The sequence below is a fragment of the Mytilus edulis genome, chromosome 3 (genome assembly GCF_963676685.1).
Source record: "Mytilus edulis chromosome 3, xbMytEdul2.2, whole genome shotgun sequence".
In the NCBI taxonomy this organism is placed as follows: domain Eukaryota; kingdom Metazoa; phylum Mollusca; class Bivalvia; order Mytilida; family Mytilidae; genus Mytilus; species Mytilus edulis.
Genome location: NC_092346.1, coordinates 22,361,557 through 22,387,798, shown reverse-complemented (window position 1 = coordinate 22,387,798; position 26,242 = coordinate 22,361,557). Strand labels below are relative to the sequence as shown.

The 26,242-nt window shown below is 31.7% G+C and overlaps 1 protein-coding gene across 2 annotated transcripts in view; it reads right to left on the bottom strand.

Annotated features, from left to right (window-relative positions):
- LOC139514219 (golgin subfamily A member 5-like) overlaps positions 1-25,054 on the bottom strand; it is a 62,623-nt gene extending 37,569 nt beyond the window's left edge. The window contains exons 1-7 of one of the 2 annotated variants that reach the window (XM_071303069.1): positions 24,867-25,054; positions 7,688-8,234; positions 6,524-6,763; positions 6,119-6,338; positions 5,079-5,202; positions 4,475-4,571; positions 1,099-1,205 (exon numbers count right to left, since the gene is read on the bottom strand). In XM_071303069.1, the coding sequence (XP_071159170.1) occupies positions 1,099-1,205; positions 4,475-4,571; positions 5,079-5,202; positions 6,119-6,338; positions 6,524-6,763; positions 7,688-8,219 (1,320 nt within the window). In that variant the 5' untranslated portion in view covers positions 8,220-8,234; positions 24,867-25,054. The remainder of the gene's footprint in view (positions 1-1,098; positions 1,206-4,474; positions 4,572-5,078; positions 5,203-6,118; positions 6,339-6,523; positions 6,764-7,687; positions 8,235-24,866) is intronic. The other variant, XM_071303070.1, reaches the window with a different exon arrangement.
- Between the last annotated feature and the right edge of the window lie 1,188 nt (positions 25,055-26,242).

The following is a 26,242-nucleotide window of genomic DNA, read 5'->3' as shown; positions in this document are numbered from 1 at the left end:
CTCAAAGCTGACACTTGTGACATAACTGATACCACGTGATCTGCAATCAGCAATTTCGACATGGAAAAAGTGCAATCATAAAATCATAAAACAATTCAAAATCTACGTTTTTTATTACGGAATTTCAAAGATTGAAACGATTTTTCTCTTTAAAAAAGAGGTTTGGTCGTTTATTTTTGCAACTTTCCAAATGTATATACTTTCTTTCTTTTCCGGTACTACTTGTCTATCGAGAGCAAAAATTTTGATTTTGAGCTAAATAAGTTTAATACTTCTTTAGAAAGTAATCATAATTGGCTTTTGTTTATGTTTAATCCATTAAATGCAATAAAAGCGTCATATTTATTCCCAATCTCTTGTCAAACATTTTTAATTTTCTTACTCATTCTCATGAATTTTTCTTCGGCCGCCATTGCACATTGTTGTGTAAACTACAGACCGGAACCGAGCAGATATGACAAAAAAAAGGTGCACAAATGGCACAGAAAAGTACCAATAAAGAAAACTACACATTAACAGACTATTTGTTAGATAACTTTGTTAAAAATATATATCATTTTGATGTAAGGATTAGAAACAACTGGGACTAATTCATTGAGTACCATATCATGAAACAATGAATTTCATAGACATGATAAAAAAAAAACTGTTTTCACTGTTATAGTTTAATTGTATTCTCAGTTATGAATTAAACAATATAAACATATAAATATATATAACATAAAGAAATAGAGTATCGCGTCGCCGCGACAAATGACATTGAAAAAAATACAGTTAATTTTTTTTACGCCAAATGTGATGCTATCCAAAATTTCTGGGGAGAACACTGTCATGTGGAAATATCAGTGTCAAGATACGGGATAGAAGTTGTTATAAAATTGTAAGGCAAAGAAAGGGATACAGCAACACTTCTGGTAACAGTTCAATAATTTTACAGCCAACTGTATAGGCTTTCAGAAACTTGAAAGGGTTCTTCCACCAAAAAATGACAAAATAAAATGCTTGGCAGCTTTAAACACAATACAGTCATCTCCTTATCATACAGCACACAATCAAAACAAATATTGATTTCTGTGTACAAGATAAACACATTCTAACCTGCAAAATTCTTGTGGCTTTCTCCTTGTATTCAGCTAGCTCTTGCTTTGCACAATCCAAATTGTGTCGAGCTAGTTTCAGTTGATTCGTCAAGTCTTTCACTTTTGCTTAAAAAGAAGGTGAACTATGAACTTTTTTATCAATAAATTTGATATTGCTAAATTGACAACAAAACATAAGTAAACTTTTATTGGTCAACATATTTAGCTGATTAGATCATTGTCTTCAGGCAAAATACACAAAATTTGAATTCCTTAAGTACATGTACAGGAAAATGGAATAAAGTGTTGTTAAATTATTCTGTGTTGGACTTGTTGGATGTCTGATTATTTGGGAATCTGACCAATGGGGTGTTGGACTAATGAGACATTGAACTATTGGGGTGTTTGACTAATGGGGCTTTAGAGTTATGGGGCATAACTCCTAGGAAAAAAATCAATTCGATATATCTACAAAGTTTCATGAAGTTTTTTTGTGTTGTTTCAGTGGAGTTGCGATGACAAACTGTTGCAGAATTATATTGAGGCATGTAAGTGCAAAGGGGCATTTACCTAAATAATTGAACCAATATGCACATCTACATAATTATATCCTTATTATCTATAAAGTTCCTTGAAATTCTGTTGTGTGGTTTCAGAGGAGTTGAGATGACAAGAACAGGACTGGAAGAACGACAGACGGACAGACAAAAACATTATAATAAATTGTGTGGGGTATGATTAATATTTCTGAATATGGATGTCAAGGCAATATGGCAAAAAATTTTGCTGTTTTTGGTTATTATCTTGAATATTATTATAGATAGGGATAAACTGTAAACAGCAATAATGTTCAGCAAAGTAAGATTTACAAATAAGTCAACATGACCGAAATGGTCAGTTGACCTCTTTAGGAGTAATTGCCCTTTATAGTCAATTTTTAACCATTTTTCGTAAATTTTAGTAATCTTATACACAAATTTTCTCCTCTGAAACTACTGGTCCAAATTAATCCAAACTTGGCCACAATAATCTTTGGGGTATCTTGTTTAAAAAATGTGTCTGGTGACCTGTCCAAAAAACCAAGATGGCCACCATGGCTAAAAATATAACATAGGGGTAAAATGCAGTTTTTGGCTTATAACTTAAAAACCAAAGTATTTAGAGCAAATCAGACATGGGGTAAAATTGTTTATCAGGTCAAGATCTATCAGCCCTGAAATTTTCAGATGAATCGCACAACCTGTAATTGGGTTGCTGCCCCTGAATTGGTAATTTTAAGGAAATTATGCCGTTTTCTGTTATTATCTTGAATATTATTTTAGATAGAGATAAACTGTAAACAGCAATAATGTACATCAAAATAATACCTAAAAATAAGTCAACATGACCCCCTAAGGAGTTATTGTCCTTAATAGTCAATTTTTAACAATTTTCATAAAATTTGTAAATTTTTACTAACATTTTTTACTGAAACTACTGGGCCAAGTTCATTATAGGTAGAGATAATTGTAAGCAGTAAGAATGTTCAGTAAAGTAAGATGTACAAACACATTATCATCACCAAAACACAATTTTGTCATGAATCCATCTTCTTCCTTTGTTTAATATTCACCTAGACCAAGGTGAGCGACACAGGCTCTTTAGAGCCTCTAGTTTATTATTTAACAAGAATGTGTCCTCAGTACACGAATGCCCCACTCGCACTATCATTTTCTATGTTCAGTGGACCGTGAAATTGGGGTAAAATCTCTAATTTGGCATTAAAATTAGAAAGATCATATCATAGGGAACATGTGAACCAAGTTTGAAGTCGATTGGACTTCAACTTCATCAAAAACTACCTCGACCAAAAACTTTAACCTGAAGCGGGACAGACGGACGAACGGACGAACGAACGAACGGACGGACGGACGCACAGACCAGAAAACATAATGCCCCTCTACTATCGTAGGTGGGGCATAAAAAATCATATAACTTTGTACATGTCTCTCAAAAAATTTAGATATGGTATTTAAAATAGAAATCAGATGATAATTGGAGGGAACATCTGTTGGTCCTCCTTTATGTACAGCTGTTACTCTTGCATGTTTTATGTTTTGAGGAAAATGATTCAATGTTATATTTTTGTTTATTAGAAAAGTAATTGATGGCGATATTATCTCTGCACTTAGCTATTAAAATTTGGGACCAACTCTATCTCAACCTGCGGATTGATCAATTTTAAGGTACACAACTCTCCAACAGAAATGAGATTTAATTTAAAATTTTAAAAGTTTCCTTTAATTTTTTAATAGTAAAATTTTGCATGATAGAAAAATCCATATCTGAAGTATTATTTCCAATATGTTTTTCAGCTACGGAAGAAAAGTGTATTAACAAATATTAACAGATTCATTTTCATACTGCATTTTAGATGGAAAATTATTATCCATTTTTGAATTGAAAACTTTAATGTGATTCCAAAGTTTTTTACCATTTTTTTTTAACTTGATATAGTGTTTTGATAATAGTCCTATTTTGCATCAAATATTGAAGACGTTGTTTTATTTCGCCACTTTTTAAAGTTTACCCAATCTTATTTTAATTTTTTTTTTAGCTTTCACATTTTCCATAATTTTTTTTGTTATCATGTACAAATTTTTTGTAACATTCCCCTTATTTTTGAATATATGGTACTAAACAAAAGCAATAACTTGGCATAACTGAGGTTTAATAAATAAATATAAGTTGCACATTGTTATTGTAACAAAATTCTCATAATTTTCAATACGTGCAAACACTGTCATATAAAAAAAGAAGATGCGGTATGATTGCCAATGAGACAACTCTCCACAAGAGACCAAAATAACACAGAAATTAACAACTATAGGACAACCTACGGCCTATAACTATGAGCAAAGCCCATACCACATAGTTAGCTATAAAAGGCCTCGAAATGACAATGTAAAACAATTCAAACGAGAAAACTAACAGTCTAATTTATGTAAAAATTGAACAAAAAACAAATATGCAACACATAAACAAACGACAACCACTGAATTACAGGCTCCTGACTTGGAAAAGGCACATACATACAGAATGTGGCGGGGTTAAACATGCTAGGGGGATCCCAACCCTCCCCTTAATTACCTGGCACAGTGGTATACAGTACAACATAAGAACAAACTAAAAAATCAGTATTCAAGACAAATATGTGATAAATGGGAATATTGGGTTAAGGGTTAGGTAATACATGAATTCAGCAAACTAAGCTGAACTTATTTCAGAAACAGTGAACAGCCTGATTAAAAGAAGTGTGTTTTAGACAGGTTTTCAGTTTATAAACAGTTTGGTTTTTTAATTGAAAGGTTTGTTTTATCATACTTTTGAAAGACATATTGATACTAACAACTTACTTCTATCATCAGAAGCCTTCTTCTCTGCCAATGTTAAAGCATCCGTAAATGTTTTTTGTTCTTTTTCTAATAAACCTTGTCTACCAACTGATTCTTGCTGAAAAAAATTACATTATATATGTGAACAGTTCTTTATATACCATCTGCCTGAAAAATATTTCATTTGGTCCCATCATATATATAGATTATCGTCGGTCATCTCAACAAGATTGATTTTCTCGCTATTTTACCTATGACGACGTTGTCAATTTCATGTCAGTTTCATTAGAAATGCCACGTGCCTCCATAGTTTCTGGCGATAATTTTCCATCTCATGCGAGTAGCATGATATGAAAAATTATCACAAAAAAAGATCAAAGGAAAAATGCACAAAATAGCGATAAATAATATTATTGTAGAAAAAGGTTTGAGTAATCTAGTAATCAAATTTCTATAAGTAATACAATCAGGATTTAGTAACTGGTAATTCATTTTCTGACATAAGGGTGGTGAACATGTCCAAAACCTGCCATATTTTCATATTAAAATTGACAGAAATTAGGAATTTTCTATCCTTGATTCACATTTTTAAAACAGAACTTGATGCAAATTATTGAAGTTTAACCTGTGCTTGCTTGTATGACTGTTGCTCTGCTTTCAGTGAATCTTCTACTTCAGCAAGTTTCTGTTTCAGAGAATCTAAAGCCTGACTGTGCATACCACTTGAATCTGTATGATCTTGAAGTATTCTATAAAAAAATATCTGATAAACAAACTGAAATTGCTAGAAAATCAAATTCATAATTTTTATTGCAAAACTAACTTTTGCATACCAGTGAATTGTTTATGGGTCGTCAATCTTCGTCGATTTTGACATCCTCAATTAATTTAGGATGTGTGAACTTATACAAATTGAGAATGGAAATGGGGAATGTGTCAAAGAGACAACAATCCAACCATAGAACAGACAACAGCAGAAAGTCACCAATAGGTCTTTAATGCAGTGAGAAACTCCTGCACCCTAAGGCGTCCTTCAGCTGGCCCCTAAACAAATATCTATACCGGTACTTGTTCAGGGATAATGGACGTCATTCTTTACTCCAAATTATACATGAGAAACTTAAATTAAAAATCATACAAGACTAACAAATGCCAGAGGCTCCTGACTTGGGACATCCCCAAAAATGCAGCGGGGTTAAACATGTTTTTTGTGATCTCAACCCTCCCCTATACCTCTAGCCAATGTAGAAAAGTAAAAGCATAACAATACCCACAGTAAAATTCAGTTCAAGAGAAGTCTGAGTTCGATGTTGGAAGAGGTAACAAAAGAAAATAAACAAAATGACAGTAACACAAAAATAACAGTAGACTACTAGCAGTTACTAACATGCCAGCTCCAGACTTCAATTAAACTGGTAGAAAGATAATGTATTCATCATATGAATATCAGGCACAATCTATTTTGTTAAAATCTTTATTTTTTAAATAAACTGTTGACAATGATGTCTTGCGTGTCACCAAACGTGTCTTTGGACGACCAGATTAAACTGATATATATATATAAAAAAATTTAAAAAATTATGATTAAAGGTACAACAATTAAGGCACAGTTGTAAGTTGAAGTTTGAAGACCATACAATTTAATCCTACAACTGGTATAACTACCTTGATTTTTCACCTTGAAGTCTATCCATTTCTTTTTTGCTACTTTGCAGGTTTTTATCTGCTTCCTCTAACCTTATTCTCAAGACAGCTAGCTGAGAATCTTTAGCATTTAACACTTCCATTAGATCTGATTCTCTAGTCTGTAACTCTCTCAATACATGATCATGTTTTGAAGAGGATCGGTTATATTCATCCATCTTTTTCTTTAGTCTTAGTAACTCTGATGTAGAAGAGTAAAAGTTTCTTAAACAACAATCTGTATTTCTTTGATACTTATCAATCAATGAGTACTTTAAACATACTATCTTTTTACACTGTATCTATAAAACATAAATTCTAATGTTTTGCATTTTATTTCAATTTTGCATTTAACTATAGATACTTAACATGAACCATATCAGTTACCCATTTCAGCTTCTTTAGCACGGTTAACTACTGACGACATTTCCTGATTTAGTGACTGTACTTCATTCTTTAGAAGTTTGTTCTCAAGCTCTAGGGATGACAAAGTTTGTGTTTCTCCATTTGACTCATGGTCTTGGCTGCTATGAACACTGTTGCTTGGACTTTGATCCAACATAGCTTCAGCTAAAGTAGCAACATCTACATTTACATCTGTTTCTGAAGGACTTCCTCTTTCACTTCCTAAAATAACAAAACAGTTAAATAAATGTCTACTCGAAGTGAATCATATGCAAATGTCAAAACAAGAATTAATGATGAAGGTTAATTAGTCAACAAGAAACTTGGTCATGTGGACTGGTTAAAGAAGATACTATTATTTATGAAAAGCTCTAGAACCATTTGAGCTGAAGAAATACTGGATATTTTAAAGATAACTTAGTAAATAACTCTTGAGTGCTTTTGAACTTCTATAAAAAAAAAATCTGTTATACAAATATTTTCTAAGATTAATTGATTGGAGTTTAGTGCCACTTTCAGCACTTGTGTGCTATTTCGTTACAACCATACATGTAGGTAGGAATACTGGCAATCTTAGTCAATTAATATTGCAGTCAAATGCATCTGCATGTGATAGATTTGAACTCACAACCTCAGTGTTGACAGGCTAGAGAAAAAGAAGTTTGACTACCACCAAGGTCTCTTATTTACTATGAATAGAATGACATATAGATATGTGTCTTTCTAAAACCAAGCTCATGCAGTGTTCCAGGAAAAAGTTTTTTTCTATGTAATCAATTTTACTCTTCTGGAAGAGGATTCTTCCTTGATTTGTACATTTGTATTGCATGATATGAGTAATACTATGGATTCCTTTATTTTCATGGATATCAAATTTTGTGGAATGCTGAAAACTTGCTTTTTCATGGAAATTTGATTTCATGGTTTTACCAATCTCTGTTCACTTACATGTAGCCTATTGAAAATATGTTAATTGTTGAACATTTGAATTTGTGGTTCACCTGTACCCACGAATTCACGATAATTGGTATCCAAGTAACTATAATGAATCAACAGTATTAGGAAAAAAATCAGAGAATTGTTTTCAATCAAATATAATTCAAAAAACAAAAGACTACATGTACATTTTTTAGTTGAAAAATATACCTGAGCCATGGATGGAATCCACATGAACAATAGACGATCCACTGTTAGACGATGGAGGGTTCTCTGTTATTTTTCCACCCTTATTTGATAAAACAGAAGAAGTACTAGAATGTCTGGAATGTCGAGCACTACTAGTTGGTGTTACTTTCTTCTTAGAAGTATCTAATGGTTCACTGCTGTTCAGAAAGTCGAACAATGCTTCATCATTATCTACTTTTTTCTTGGTCCAAGACTGTGGTGTAGAGGTACTTAATTGGGTTTTGGTACCAGTCTGTATTGAAGCCGTAGTAACTTTTTTATTTGAGGTGGATTCAATATCTGACACTGTCAGAGTTTTTTTTGATATGGTGCTTTGTTTCAAAGGTTTGTTAACAAAGGATGAAGAATCCAATGTGACACTGTTCAGGGCGTTATATTTTGATGAACACTCCTGAGATTGGGTCTCTGCGGTAGTTAAAGCATCAGCAGCAGATTGGTCCAATTTATTTAGTAGCTGCTCTGCCTTACCTGTAATTCCTGATAACCAGGACATCACTATAATTCATACCTGTGTGAAAAAAGAAAATTGTCAATAAGTTTGATATATAAGATGTTATCACACATAAAGCAACATATACAAGAGTCAGAATCGTTCCCCTCTCAAAAATTCATCTTGTATTGCTGGTCAGGTTTGCTTTTTTCAGAGCTCTTCTTCGTGTAGAAACCATGTACCTACTGCGGATTCATTATTCATGAGATACCAATTTTTTGCAAAATTTGTGGATACATTAATAACATTGTATAAATGTAAACCATGAATTTCAATTTCAAAATTATCTAGAGACAGGGGGGGGGGGGGGGGGGGGGGTCTCAGTTGCTGAGTGGTCTGAGTAGATAATTCTGTAATCACTAGCCAGTCAACACTCAGGTTGTGAGTTTGAACTCCATTCCTGATGGTGCTCTTGACTCCAATTGTTATAGACTTTATTACCAACCTTATTTCCAACATTTGACTCTGGATTATTTCATTTTTAACAGGTTATTTCTCTGCTGTTTGACATCCTCTTACTCAGTCAAGTAATATAGGAACGACCAAAAAAAGTAAAATCAAATATATAATACATGCAATATAGGGGGAAAGTTAACTGTTTTCTGGAGATTTTGTCATGAATAGAAAACATAAAATAGTTCATTGCATCCCAAAGTTATACTGATTGAAATTTTGATTTTACTTCTTTACTTTGCTCTTTTATGACGTAGTACCAGAATGTCCTATCTAAGAAACAAACTTAACCATGAAAGCTTAACATTGACCATTGAACAACCAAAATGAGGTCAAGGTCAGATGATACCTGCCAGACAGACATATACAGCTTCAATCCTTAAGCTTCCATACAACAAATATAGTTGACCTATTGCTTATATTTTAAGAAAAACAGACCAAAACACAAAAATAAAACACTGAGCAATGATCCGTGAAAATAAGGTCAAGGTGAAATAAAATCTGTGAGACTGACATGTACAAATGTACATCTTAGAGTTTGTATATCCCTACACAAAATAGTCGACCTACAGCATATAGTATTAAACTAGAGGCTCTTAAGAGGCTGTGTCGCTCACCTTGGTCTATGTGCATCAGACATGGGGTAATCGTAATCAGCTGTAATCGATTACATTTTGCAGTGTAATCATATGTAATCAGTAATCATGCCATTTCTGATTACAAATAATCATAATGTAATTGATTACATTGCAAAAAACAGGTGTAATCATGATTACTTTTAGATTACTTTAAGATTACATTCATATGATTACTTGCTGATTACAAATCTTGTATATATATGAAAATAGTTTTTGACAGACAAGATGAAAATAAGAAAATGTAAAGCTTGAATGAAAAATCATGAAACTAGTATTCACAATGATGGGACCTTGTTTCATGTGATAAATTGTATCATCTATATAAAAATTTATATAACCAAGTGTTTTATTTTGTTAACAGTCCAATATTTCATTGTGAGATTGAGCTCTTATGATACAAGAATATGCCTTGAAAGCATTTTTTTTTCCTTGATTGAAAATTCTAATATTAACTCCAATTTCATATAAGTTTACCCAATACTTTAACATAACTACATTGAAATTAAAATGCAGAAAACATTTAGTTCCAATTTGACTTTGATTGTCGATGTAAATATATGAGCCCACTTAATTCAAAATGGAAGTTAAAACCAGATTTCATTTGTTGACAATCATCAGTATAAACAAGTACATGTACAGTGTAAACATATGGCATAATATTACAAACAATATGCATAGTAAACAATAGATGACATCAGAAGTTTCATCAATACAAAATATCTTTTATTACAATAAACTGTTGAGAAATCTATATACTTTCCTAAGTTACAAAGCTGTTTTGTGTTTCCACCTGACAATAATTCTATTAATTATAATTGTTAATTAGTTCAAGTATTAAAAATTTTCAAACAAATAATGACAATCAACCATTTCTAACTTTATTGATATTGTTATTAAGACAATAAAATTTTAATACCCAAGCTCACCTATTGTTTGTAAAAAAAAATGGAAGTAGTATAATTATAATCTACATCTACATAACAAACAATACAATAAATAAATGTACATATCATATTATAAAAACAAAGGAAAAGGTACTACATGTGGCAGACTGATATCATATAAAATTGTTTTTGAATCAAATGAATTTAAAAATTTCTTGATATAACATGTATATGTAGAGTCTATTATATGTACATATTAAAACATGTTTTATAGACAATAGACAATAGACAATACTTTATTAATAAACCTCAGACACATAGGTGTACAAGAGGACATCATATATACACGTATACACATGTTTATACATTCACACTAAACATAATAATGCTACATACATGGTAAAATATAGCAAAATGTCAATTTACAAACTACCATAACATTCAACTCAAAACAGACTAACATAAATCACAAGTATCGTGTAAGAATTTTTAAAAATATTGCTAAGTTTTTGTAAAGTTCTACATGACAAAATGTTAAAAGCTGTTTCAATTTGTACTCCGTTGGATTTGCAGTATAATATTGTGGTATATATTTATTTCTAAGCAGTTTTATTTCTTGTTTTTGACATTTAAAAAGATAATGAAATTCATCTCCTATTCCATTTCCACAGAGATGACAAATTCGTGCATTTTTGGGAATTCCATACCATCTTTCCGTTTCTACAGGAATTTTTAAATTTGAACATCTGAGTTTTGCCATATAAATCCTGTCACACAGCTTCAACTTTATCAAATAGGTTTCCAAACGAAATTCCTCTTTATAAAATGAATAAAATGCACATCTTGAAGAGTTATTCATTTGTGAAAATCAATGTTGGATGAATTGGTCATTCAGTTTTTGTGAAATAATGTTCTTTAAACCCAGTTTATCCAATGGAAGTTGATTTTGCCAAATAAAACTAATTCCATTTACGTCAAATATGGATTTAACGTACGTAATCCTTTTAAATTTTGTGGGGTTTTGAAAATGTAATTTGAGCATTAATTTATACATAATGGAAGATAACTTGTTATTTTCCGATAATAAGTTATTCCAAAACACCATTCTACGTTTAACAATGGTTTCCAAAGGGAATCTTTCGAGTTCCCCATACACCATATAATTTGGTGTACTGCTTCTTAATTTCAAAATGTTTTTGCAAAATTGAAGGTGTATTTTTAAATGCTTTCTTTATTTTCAAATCCCCATACCTCTGAAGCATATAATAAAACAGGACTAACCAATGAGTCAAAAAGTTTTAGCTGCAAATCGACGGGAATACATATATTTTTTATTTTTCGGTATAGAGCATACAAAGACTTCTGTGCCTGATCAAGAAGTTTTTTTCGTGCAGTACAAAAGCTACCGTTGTAATTGAAAAGTACACCAAGGTAGCAGTAGGAATCAACTATTTCAATTTTTTAACCATATATCTTAAAATTCTGATTTCGTTTTACTTTCCTTTTACTAATAAACAGCTGCGCCATGAGCGCATGATACGCCCGACGTCTTGTGTGGAAGTTTTATGCAATAATCATAAATAGTTTCTGAGGAAGTTTTAGCAATAACCATTTATTGTTTTTGAGACACGGCGGGACATGTGAAACCCCCCCCACCCTGTTTTTTTTTAACAAATATCACTAAAATAAAATTTTGAATCAAACCAAAAAGTATACAGATCTTTAAATTAGTATAACAAAGAAGTGTGTACAGTTTCAAGCAATAATCATAAATCGTTTTTGAGATAAGGCGCGACATGTAAAAAAACTCTCCCCCTTTTTTACATAATACTCAATAACTCAAAAATGAAATTTTGAATCATCACCAAAAAGTATACAGATCTTTAGATTAATATAAAAAAGAAGTGTGTAAAGTTTTAAGCAATAATCATAAATCGTTTTTGAGATACGGCGCGACATGTAAAAAAACCCTCCCCCTTTTTTACAAAATACTCAAAAACTCAAAAATGAAATTTTGAATCATCACCAAAAAGTATACAGATATAAAGATTAATATAACTAAGAAGTGTGTAGAGTTTTAGGCAATAATCAAGAAACGTTTTTGAGATACGGTGCGACATGTGAAAAAAAACACACCCCTGTTTTAGTTACAAAGTGCCGTAACTCAAAAAGTTTAAATCTTATTTTCACCAAAAAGTATACAGATCATTTGACCATCATAAGAAACAACTATATTAAGTTTCATGAAATTTGGATAAGTCGTTCTCAAGTTACGGTGCGACATGTTTACGCCGGACAGACGGACGGACAGACACCAGACATTTGTATACCATAATACGTCCCGTCAAAATTTTGACGGGCGTATAAAAATCACTGCTTTGGTTTTGCTTGTGTTAATCTTAAGTTTCCATTTTTTACAATATTCTTCAAAACATACGAGGGTTTTTTGTAATCCTTCTGCACTTTCAGACAATAGCGCAGTATCATCTGCGTACAGTATAATAAACAATTTAACATACATTTCTAATGATTCCAAGCACAGCTTTGAAATATTATCTAGACTTTCTATATTATTTTCCACAAAATAACTTTCTAAATCATTTAGAAACAAAGAAAATAAAAAAGGTGATAGATTTTCACCTTGTTTAACTCCTATATGAGATATAAAAAATTCAGAAAATTCATTTCCTTTCTTGACACATGTTTTTATATTTTGATACATATTATAGATCACATTAAATAGTTTACCTTTAATGTTTGATTTTTGCATTTTTTGCCACAATCCTGACCTCCATACAGTGTCAAAAGCGCTTTTAAAGTCTATAAAAGTGCAAAATAGCTTCTTACCAAATGAAAAATATATAGTAATTAAAAAATACAATACAAATATATTATCAACAGTAGAGAATCCTCTACGAAAACCTGCTTGGGACTTTGAAATCAGGTCTACGTGATCTGCATAATTATTTAACCTGTAATTCAACATAGCAGAAAAAGTTTTACTAAAGCATGAATTCAAAGTGATTCCTCTGTACATTTCGGGATCAGATCTTGATCCTTTATTTCTAAATATAGTAATCATGATTCCATTAGACCAACTGTCTGGGACAATTCCAGTATCTAAGATCAAATTGAATAGCTAAACATAAATTGGCATTAAATCGTCAATTGTATTCTTTATATACTCATTTAAAATTTCATCACTACCTGAAGATTTGCCGTTTTTTAAATTTGAAACAACTTTTTTAATTTCATCTTCTGTTACTGGACTGTTTAAAAATAACTTAACATCGTCTGATAGAGTATCAAGTTCCAAATCTTGTTCGAAATCATTTTCTGTCTCAACAGATTCATTTAGTATTTTAAAATGATCATACAATGCTTTTAGAGATATATCGTCATTGTTATCTTTTTTTTTACTATCATTTAGATTATTAAGGATTTTCCATAGAGCTTTTGTATCCTTTTTAGAAATGTTACGCAACTCATCAGCAACCCTCTGTTGATAGTTTGTAAAAGTTTTATTTAATGTTATTTTATGTTCTTTACTAGCTTGTCTCATTTTATTTCTGTTTTCAGCATTTTTCAAACCAGGTGCTCCGCAGGGCGCAGCTTTATACGACCGCAGAGGTCGAACCCTGAACAGTTGGGGCAAGTATGGACAAAACATTCAAGCATGATACAGCTCTGAATTTGGATTGTGATCAAATTTTTGACATTACATGGGTTTTTTTTACACAAAACAAATGCCAAGATCTTACAAATCAATTAAAGATTTCTTCTTCAAACTTTTTAAATCTAAAATAAAATAGTTGACACAGCATAGGTTTCTGACACAGAATGAATGTGGTCTAATGAACTTAAAAGGTTTTTTTTGCCTTTGAGCAAATCACTATGCTGTTGAATATTAATCCTCTCAAAAAAATGTTTGAAGAAATTTTCTTTTTATTTATGAAATCTGAAATGAGAAAAATTTAACCCCCCCCCTTTTTTTTCACATCCCCGTTTCCCTTTTTCAAAACTGATATCAATTCAAATTTCTAATGGAGTTTGCAACAATAACTACTCATTTAAATACATCATAAAATATTAAGATGTAAAAAAACTGCTTGTTATCACTGAATGGTAAAGATTATTTAAATTTATCAGTTGGTAGTAAAAAGTGTATATACATTGTATATTGTATATAACAAAGATTTAAGTTGATTCTGGACAAAGAAAGATAACTCCAATTAAAAAAAAATCTTGCTATTGCACAATAGGATATTTCTTGCTTACTATTCTGGACAAAGAAAGATAACTCTAATTAAAAAAAAATTTGCTATTTCACAATATTGTGCAATTAGATATTTCTTGCCATTGCACAATACTGTGCAATTGAAAAGACTTGCTATTGCACAATACTTAATATAATAATTTTAGATCCTGATTTGGACCAACTTGAAAACTGGGCCCATAATCAAAAATCTAAGTACATGTTTAGATTCAGCATATCAAAGAGGCCCAAGAATTCAATTTTTGTTAAAATCAAACTTAGTTTAATTTTGGACCCTTTGGACTTTAATGTAGAATTTGAAATTTGAAAACAGGACCAAAAATGAAGAATCTACATACACAGTTAGATTTGGCATATCAAAGAACCCCAAGGATTCAATTTTTGATGAAATCAAACAAAGTTTAATTTTGGACCCTTTGGACCTTAATGTAGACCAATTTGAAAACTGGACCAAAAAACTTCAATAATCAAGAATCTAAGTACATTTTTAGATTCAACATATCAAAGAACCCAACCGATTCATTTTTTGTCAAAATCAAACTTAGTTTAATTTTGGACCCTTTGGACCTTAATGTAGACCAATTTGAAAACGGGACCAAAAGTTGAGAATCTACATATACAGTTAGATTCGGCATATCAAAGAACCCCAATTATTCAATTTTGATGAAATCAAACAAAGTTTAATTTTGGACCCTTTGGGCCCCTTTTTCCTAAATTGTTGGGACCAAAACTCCCAAAATTAATACCAACCTTCCTTTTATGGTCATAAGCCTTGTGTTTAAATTTCATAGATTTGTATTTACTTATACTAACATTATAGTGCGAAAACCAAGAAAAATGCTTATTTGGGTCCCTTTTTGGCCCCTAATTCCTAAACTGTTGGGTCCTAAACTCCCAAAATCAATACCAACCTTCCTTTTGTGGTCATAAACATTGTGTTTAAATTTCATAGATTTCTATTTACTTAACCTAAGGTTATTGTGCAAAAACCAAGAAAAATGCTTATTTGGGCCCTTTATTGGCCCCTTATTCCTAAACTATTGAAACCAAAACTCCCAAAATCAATTCCAATCTTTCTTTTGTGGTCATAAACCTTGTGTCAAAATTTCATAGATTTCTATTAACTTAAACTAAAGTTATGGTGCGAAAACCAAGAAAATGCTTATTTGGGCCCTTTTTGGCCCCTTATTCCTAAAATGTTGGGACCAAAACTCCCAAAATCAATACCAACCTTCCTTTTATGGTCATAAACCTTGTGTTAAAATTTCATAGATTTCTATTCACTTTTACTAAAGTTAGAGTGCGAAAACTAAAAGTATTCGGACGGCGGACGACGACGACGACGACGCCGACGACGACGACGACGACGACGACGACGACGCTGACGCCAACGTGATAGCAATATACGACGAAAATTTTTTCAAAATTTGCGGTCGTATAAAAACTATATCTCTTTCGAGCTTTATGAAATTTTTTTCTACTCATCGAGCATTTTCTTTTAAACCAAGGTTTTGAATTTTCATGTTTGTAAAAATGTTCATGTTTATTTATTTTCCCAAACGTTTCTGCCGCCGCATCTTTAAAATTTTTGCTGATATCTAAAAGTTAAACTATATTGTTTATATCATTTTGAGTTGCATCATTATTTACGGACAATTCGTCCAGTTTATTAACAACAGTGGTCAAAATACCTTCGGGATCATTGTGAATTCGATCAACGTATTCAGATTTCTGTTAACTTTATTTTTTTCTACAAATTTTTAACCAACTGCCTAATTAACAAAAAAGCTGAACAAATAAGGAAAAATTAATTAAGTATAGTTTTATTGTCTGTTGGGACATAATTGACACATCCATTAATGTTTTTACAGGTGTTAATCACTAATGTAATTGATTACATTTTATTAGCAAAGTAATTGTTATTTAATCGATTACATTTTAAAGTAATCGACCCCATCCCTGGTGTGCATATCAAACAAAGAATTGATTCATGACAAAATTGTTTTTTGATGATGGTGATGTGTTTGTAGATCTTGCTTTACTGTACATGTACATTCTTCCTGTTTACAATTATCTCTATCTATAATGAACTTGGCTCAGTAGTTACAGACAAAATTGTACAAGATTGATGAAAATTGTTAAATATTGACTATAAAGGGCAATAACTCCTTGAAGGGTCAATTGACCATTTTGGTCATGTTGACATGTTTGTATGTCTTACTTTGCTATATATTATTGCTGTTTTATACAGTTTATCTCTATCTATAATAATATTGAAGATATAACCAAAAGCTGCAAAATTTTCAGGGGTAGCAACCCAACAGGTTGTCTGATTGGTCTAAAAATGTCAGAGCAGATAGATTATTGAGGCTACGGTTACATTGCGTTATTGTTACATGAAAAAAAGCAATGTACGATTGGACCAGTAATATGTACTAAATAATAAAAGTTGAGGACATTTATTAAATACATTTATAACATACAATTTATTTACTGTTATTTTTTATTTACAATGACAATTTCTACAAATCCAGTAAGTTGTTTTTAAAGTCTGACACATTTTTGATGAACGAAATTACGTCCTCCACGGATACGTGTACATACATAATTTCTTAGTATTTAAGTTACAGTTAGCAAACTTTGCTTTTGATTATCAATTTGCTTCAAGTTATAAAGCTGTATGAAATGTATGTCTTGATATTGTTTCAGTTTCGTTTAAAACGCATCCCAAGTTTTATTTTTTTCACCATAAACAAAATTGGTCCAAAGTATAATGACAGTAATAAGAGTAGGTGTGCAGTTATATACTTTAAAAAAGTTAAACCATTGAACTATATTTTTCGCCTTTGACAGTCACACTTCTAATCTTGAGTAGTATCTTTAAGAACATCAAAACCATTAATACGTAGTAAAACTATTCAAGTTGTACACCATTTGTTGAATAATAATATTTTATTATTTATCAGTATTAAATTACAAGTATTGTTTAGTACATATGAAAGAATGAAGCAATACAACTATAGAAGATTTAAGTTTAATCAATCTGGCGTACATTGCTGTTTTTCATGTAACAATAACGTAATGTAACCGTAGCCTCAGTAATTATTGTTACATTTGTAATTAATCGGTTCCTCACCCAATATTTATATTATTGTTACATTTCCATGTAACTGTAGCCAGTGCCTAATTATTATTTATCGCTGCCGTTTGACAGTCAACATTTCATTACGATTGAATCAGAGTCTTTTATCATCGTTTTAGACACTCTTATAAGGAGTCTGCAGTGCTACAGGTTTTATTTCTTTTCATTGAAAGGCTGTGCTGCAGTATCTAGGTCGACAAAACGAAAGTCCACTGCCATTAAAAATAGAACCGGATATTGACAAATTGGAGAGTCTATAAATAGTGTGGTTCATAAACTAGAGGCTCTCAAGAGCCTGTGTCGCTCACCTGTTAATGTGTTTACAGATGTTGGCCATCTTCGTTGGAAGGCGGGGTCATTAGACACTTTTTTTAAAAAGATACCCTAGTATTATGATTGTGGCCAAGTTTGGTTAAATTTGGCCAAGTAGTTTTAGAAATGATTTTTATACAAGTTACAAAAATGACGAAAAGTTGTTCAATATTGACTATAAAGGGCAATAACTCCTTAAGGGGTCCTCTTACAATTTTGATCATGCTGACTTATTTGTAGATCTTACTTTGCTGAACATTATTGCTTTTTACAGTTTATCTCTATCTATAATAGTATTCAAGATAATAACCAAAAACTGCAAAATTTCCTTAAAATCACCAATTTTAGGGCAGCAACGTTAACCCGACAACAGGTTGTCCGATTCAATTGAAAATTTGTGAGGGGATATATCTTATTCTGATGGACATTAAAATCTTGAAAGATTTGCCCTAAATGTCTTAGTTTCAAAGATATAAAGCAAAAACTGCATTTTACCACTATGTTCTAATTTTAGCCATGTCGGCCATTTTGTTTGGTAGGCTGGGTCATCGGACACATTTTATAAACTGTAAACCACAATGATAATTGTGGCCAAGTTTGCTTAAATTTGGCAAAGTAGTTTCAGAGAAGAAGATTTTTAGAAAAGTAACAAAAAATGACGAAAAGTTGTTAAAAATTTACTATAAAGGGCAATAACTCCTTAAGGGGTCAACTGACCATTTTGGTCCTTTTGACTTATTTGTAGGTCTTACTTTGCTGAACATTATTGCTGTTTACAGTTTATCTCTATCTATAATAGTATTCAAGATAATAACCAAAAACTGCAAAATTTCCTTAAAATAACCATTTCACAGGCAGCAACCCAACAACAGGTTGTCCGATTCGTCTGAAAATTTCAGGGCAGATAGATCTTGACCTGATCAACAATTTTTCCACATGTCAAATTTGCTCTAAATGCTTTGGTTTTTGAGTTACAAGCCAAAAACTGCATTTTACCCCTATGTTCTATTTTTAGCCATGGCGGCCATCTTGGTAGGTTTGACGGGTCACGCCACACATTTTTTAAACTAGATACCCCAAGGATGATTGTGGCCAAGTTTGGTAGAATTTGGCCAAGTAGTTTCAGAGGAGAAGATTTTTGTAAAAGTTTACAGACGACGGACGACGGACGCAGGACGACGGACGCCAAGTGATGAGAAAAGCTCACTTGACCTTTCAGGTCAGGTGAGCTAAAAACATGTGTTGTCACATCTGACAGCTTTATTATTTAAAAGAAAAGTGGTTTGGAAAGATGAGACATTTTTCTACAGTCTTATTCGTGTTTTAGCTCAACTAGCCATTTTGGTCATGTTTGACTTATCTGTAGATCTGTCTTTGCTGAACACTATTGTTGTTTATAGTTTATCTCTATCTATATTTACAAATCAGAGCTGATAACTCTGAGGTGGAAGAAGGTGAATAAAATGTAACTTGAATTACTATAAAAGCAGACCAACTAACCCAGCCTGCTTTGTTCCATTATCGTTATGATGTATTTTTTTTCTTCAAACAAGAATGTGTCATAAGTACATGGATTTTCCCATTCATACAATCATTCTCTATGTTCAGAGGACCGTGAAAATTAGGTAAAATCTTTAATTTGGTAGTAAAATTAGAAAGATCATATCATAAGGAACACATGTGTACTAAGTTTCAAGCTGATTGGATTTCAACTTCATCAAAAACTACCTCGAGCATTAACTTTAACCTGAAGCAGGATGGACTGACAGACCAGAAAACATAATGCCCATAAATGGGGCATAAAAATAGTAAGACTTGTTACATACCTGCCAATTTTTGAAAGTTCCCATTGCAGTTTTTAGTGCGTGACAACAATTTTAAGGTTACAATTTTTAGTGAAGTATTTTGCACGATCTGGATTGTCTAGAAAAAGTGTCATATTTGTAGGATGAGCTTACATGCCTTTTTCTTAAGTCTGTTTGCATGATTCTAGTTATTTAATCAGTAGAAAAGATGAACATGTAGCTAGCAGACCAGGGTTTATTTTCTTGTTATGAATATATGATGCTTGTTGAAATTTCCAATTTTGAATAATGCACAAAGATAAACCTTTTACCATTGTTTACAGGTTGGGAACAAAACTCCAAATGAAACTTTTCCCAAGAACTAACAAGTATCAAGTGGTCAAAACATGTCAAATTAATTTTGTGAGTAAAAAATCTTAAAATTTTTCGGAGATTCAATGATTTTAAAGTCGGCACCATAGGTCTTCAGAAGACTTGAAATCTTCCACCAAAAACAGCTAAATTTCCTTTAAATTACTTATTCAGGGGCAGCAATCTAACAATAGGTTGTCCGATTCATCTGAAAATTTCAGGGCAGATAAATCTTGACCTGATCAACAATTTTACCCCGTGTCAGATTTGCTCTAAATGCTTTAATTTCAGAGATATAAGCCAAAATCTAAATAAAAATCAATCCCAACCTTCCTTTTGTGGTTATAAACAGTGTGTTAAATTTTATTGATTTCTATTTACTTATACTTAAGTTATTATCCGGATACCATCTGTCTTTGGACAACGCTGACAACGACAATGAGATACCAATATATGATCAAATTTTTTTAATTTTGCGGTCGTATAAAAATTACATTATACCATGTATACGGGAACAAAACACTAAATTGTTCTATAACTTGTCATGGTGGAAACAAAAAGAAAATATTTAAGCATGACTTAAAACCGTGTGAACCAGATGCTCCACAGGGTGCAGCTTTATACGACCGCAGAGGTTAAAACCCTGAACAGTTTGGGCAAGTATGGACACAACATTCAAGCTGGATACAGCTCTGAATTTGGATTGTGATTAAACAGTTGACACAGCATAGGTTTCTGACACAAAATGAATGTGGTCTAATGAATGACGATGACGTGATACCAATATACGACCAAAAAAAAAATTATTTTTGTGGTCCAGGGGCGGATCCAGCCATTTTAAAAAGGGGGGTTCCCACCCCAGAGTAATGGGGGGGGGGGGTGTTCCAACTACATGTATATGATCCCATTCAAATGCCTTGATCGTCCAAAAAAAAGGGGGTTCCAACCCCCTGGATCCGCCAATGTGGTCGTATAAAAACTGATTATACATGTATGAGTGAATTTTTCAAGTCCAAGGATCTATTTTCAAATTATAATCAAATATAATTTATAGTTCCAAATATTTTTTATTTCCTTTGTCACAAACTAATATAGATTTGTAACTGATCTATAAAATGTCAACAACTTTTATCTACACACTGTACATGTACTACGACTCTTGAAAGAGAGAGATGAAAGAAAACATAGAAGAAAGAAGAGTTTGTTAAAATACTGAGACAGTAGGATTCCTTAAGATAAAAAAACATCAGTGCCAGTGTATTGTATTAATTGTTTCATGTATTGATTTGAATTATATCCCTTACTCCATGTGTCATATACATATATGATTATTGATGGGTTATTTCCCTTTATTGTTAACCACCTCACAATCAATATTAAATGTGCCTTTCTAACAATCACATATGTTACGTTTTCTCTGCTTACTGGCACAGAATATTTAACTTTCTTTGATGAGTATCGCAGGGTACCATCATTGACATTATCAGTTAAACAAACAATCATTCCTTATCAAATTGTCATGTCATTAGTCCAAATAATTATGACATTTTGAAAGGTTATTATATTTTTTTCATTGACGCCTTACATCATTACATCGAAGGCGTCAAAGCAAAAAATTAGCCTTCCAAGATGTCATAATTATTTGGACTAGTCATGTCATATGTAACTTATTGTTAATTTCATTATGCACGTTACGTCGTATATATGTGACACCTTCATATGGGGACGAAGTCCCCTATTACAGTAGAAATAAATAATTTTAATTTTTTTTAAATCAGGAATATTTCCCCAAATTTTCATTGTCCTGATGAACTCAAAATTGTTAACTTTTTTGCGGTCAATTTTTTTAATTCCCCCATTTGAGCAGAACGCTGGTATCTTCTGGTCCCGTTGTCATGAGAATTTGAGTAGTCTAGAAAAATATAGGAACTCAAGGAATACAATGAATCTGTCAATATTTTAAAAAATCGTATTAATGATGAACATTCAAATGGGAAGAAGTTTAATCCTACATGTACATGACATTAGATGACATAATATAAATGCCAGGGGTGTGGAAATATTTGTTGTGAGCACTTGTCCCTGGGCAAGTAAAACTAAAAATTTTGCTTGTCCCTAAAAAAATTTACTTGCCCTGATGATCCCAATAAATATTGAAGTATTTCTTGTTAGCTAATATATGATTCTTACTTAGCACTGTTGTGCATCACAAACAAATGAAATCCATTTGTTTATATATGTGTAAAAAATTAGGAAAGTAGGAAATGGGTTAACATCAATGAGACAGAAACATAAATCCACGATTCTTGCTTCCGTTTTATTTTTTTTTAAATACTCTTTGTCCTCCATATGCATTTAAGGTTTTCTACTTGACTCATGACTCTTTCTGTCTTGCTTGCCCAGCTTTTTATTAAGTATTTATCAATCTGAAACTCGATACAAAATTTAAAGAAATGACACTTCCGGTAAATGATGGATAAAACCCAATGGACGATCCTGGACTTTTGGACAAAGCCAATGCAATGACTCGGGTTCGCATACTTATTTTTATTTATTTTTTGGTAATCGATCTATTTCCGGTGTCATGTAATATTTATCGTCATGAACATTGATGTTTTTAGTTGCTGAACATTGGTTTCTTTTACATAAATTAAACATTGTTATACGTTTTGAAATTAATTTTATGTTTTTGTTGGATTTGAACTTATCTTGTATATTTTTTTACTTGTCCACGGGCAACCAAGACAAAAATAATTACTTGTCCGGTTGTTCAAATGTATGAGTCCGACTGAAGTAGACAAGCTTAAAGTAACCAAACCATTTTAGTATGTTAAAAATTTATCAAATATGAACAAAGAGGTTCATTTAAAGACCCAAAACACAATTTTAGATTTTTTTTATTGTAATCAGAATGTAATCAAAAAGTAATCATGATTACAGGGTATTTTGAAGAGTAATTGATTAAATTAAATTACATGTAATCAGATTTTTGGCTGATTAATGATTACACTGATTACTTGAAAAATTGTAATCAATTACAGCTGATTAACGATTACAATTACAATTACCCCAAGTCTGATGAGTCGGGCGAGTCGGGCATAGCATTTCCACACCCCTGAATGCAGCAGTATTTAAATGTAACAAGCGTTTAAAATACTGTGGAAACCATCGTACTGTTTCGTACAACATGTATACCAGTACAGGAAAATTAAAATATTCGTTCTACATGTATTTAAGCGCACAGCTCTTAGTTAAATCATAAGTAATTTAATATAAAGTAAATTATGAGGCGGCAAAAGAAGTTATCAACTTAATGATCGCCGCAATAATCCAGGTAGAATACCAATTTCATTTTTAATAATTCTTTGTCTTTGATATGAATAAACCTTATATCCCCGAGGAACCAGTAATGACGCACCTAACGTTGTGTTTGTCTCTGCATTTAATCTACCATTTAAAAGAAAAAGAAACACGGAATAGAATGAAAGATTGATCACTTGTTAATGTATTTCAATCATTAAACAGTTGATTTTTGAAACAGTAAAAGCAATAAAAATCATGTTTGCTAACATTACAAACGGACTGTCAACTTATGATGGGTACCAGTAATGACGCACTATAAACAAACCAGTAAAAACCACTTGCAGTGTACCTGATGTTCGAAAAATTGCTTCAATCCGGATAATTTAAAGTTAACACTATTCAACAAATTTAATTTTAATAACAAATTTTGACATTTACAGTCACTTTTATGATCATGTTGATAGCAACACAATTTTTTTCTTTAATTTAAATGTAACCTATATTTTATTTCAAATTTTATATAAAATTGTTCAAAATTTATCAAAGTGACATATATATTCCATATACTTGAAAATAAGAAATAATTGCATTCATAAAACAACATTGACATTAAAACATTTATCAATGTATACTTCGTACAATGAATGAAAAAAATCGATAAACAATAGAAAATTATATAAGCGACGATCATTTGTTCTACAGTGATTCCCGCTTAAATGTAAAACCATGTCACATGACAGTCATATGATTTGAAAAACACAAACTGGGGCAGCATGTGCTTACATACTTTTGCCGGCCAAAGTGGATTTAGGACTGATAATCATTCTGGGAAGGGTAGACTGTTTTTAACCTTAATAAAATGGCGGAAATTGCATTATCTTTACTAATTCAAGCAATAATAACATTTCTGGACAGAGTTTGAGGCATCTATGTTGTAGTCATATGACCTTCACCATCATGTTATGAATAGTAATTATCGATGACGTCACAGCTTTTGTTTAGAAATATAAAACCCAAAACTAAATTGGTGCGTCATTTCTGGTCCGCATCAAAACAGGTACCAAGACGATACCTGATGATTGTGTTTCTTTGTTAACATTGAACATGACATCATAACTTAAAAAACGTCACAAGTAAAATCCCTAACAACAGAACCAAAATCGGAAGCGTTACGGTATTTCCGTTTTGAAATCAAAATACATTTGTATGTTTGAATTTTTTTTTAAATTCACAGACTTCGTCCCCTTTTACAGGTATTAAATGCCTGCCTCATATCAAAAGATTAGTTACCTATATGTATTGTTTAAAAAAAAACACACAATACTGGTACAAAATCTTTATACAAGTATTGTGCACATCACCAGCTACAGGAAATCCGATTTTTTATCACTCTAGTCTGTACATTGATACCCAATTTAGAGTTTGATACCCATAAACGGAGATAGTACCCATTTATTCTCCGCTAACAGAAAACATGTGAGATTACCAGATCTTTCTTGGGTCTTTAAAATTTTTCTCGTACCTCAAACATCAGGTTATATGTATGACATTTATGATCTGTCAATTTTTTGCTACAGATTGTTTTGTTACGGTTGTAATTAAACTTATTTGTTAAATTAATTCACAGCCTCTTTAAATCACTAAAAAGATCACGATTGAGACGTGGAGTACACTACAGAACATAGGTTCTTGGTAGGCGCTACTGGTTAACTCGGACTAAAACAAAATCGGCCTACCACAAAAAATGGACTATAACAAACTCGGACTATAACAAACTCGGCCTTCCATTATTTATATATATGAGACAATATCTGAAAAAGTATAATTTTTGGCAATAAGAAAAAATCAAAAAAAGTCTTTAGACCCGGTATTTTAATAGCACAAATCGAAATACACACAATATGGATCTAGGAACTGTTGTCCGTAATTCGATCAAACCGTAATTGTTAAATGTGGTAACAATTGCAATTTCAAAAATGTTACAAAATAATTCCAGTTCTTTCCTGTTACCAAAATGAATCAATTTAAAAAAAGTTTCTAATGGGAATAAGGAATAAGTTTAAGATACTATTTGTGGTTTACTAGTATATCCTGCAATAGTTAAGTAAATGCCAATTATTGATTTGCATTTGTAATACAAAAGGTTTAGAAATAAACTAAAATATAGTCAGAGATATCGTTAACATGAAAGAATCTTGAGTAACAGAACAGAGTTGGTAACAGAAAGGATTTTTTCTCGAAAAAATGCTTTATTTTATAGTTTAAGAAAAATACATCATTTCAGATTGGTCACAATTGGAAGATAACAGCAAACAATGTCATTTATCCTTTGAAACTGTATTTGCCAGATGAAAAATCTGCCTAGGTAATGACAAATTCTAAAATAAATTTCTTTCTGTTACTGTCTACTATACTAGAATTGCACAATGTTCCCTGCTGTTATCAAAAGCAAAAAACCTATTTTTTCATTCAATATACTGTATACTATATCACTTTGAAATTTATTTAATATGATGATGATAACTTATATTAAATGAAATGGTTGACATAAAATAGATTAACTTTTTGATTCATAGTGAAATTGTCTTGAACATCCTTCCTGTTACTGAGTGTGGTTATGCTGTTACTTTTTATCAGGTAACATGACAGAACGTAACAGAAAGGAATTACGTAGTACTTTTTGTTCATTTACTCGAATTCTGTAGAAGTTTACTTCCATCTACATATCAATTTGATAAGAAACTATAAAAACACATGTACTGTTATAGTGCTGACAATGAAATATTCTCAGAAGGTACACAAAAAGGCTGTAACAGAAGAGAACAACAAAATTATTTGGCTCCAAATTCTGATCTTTGGGGA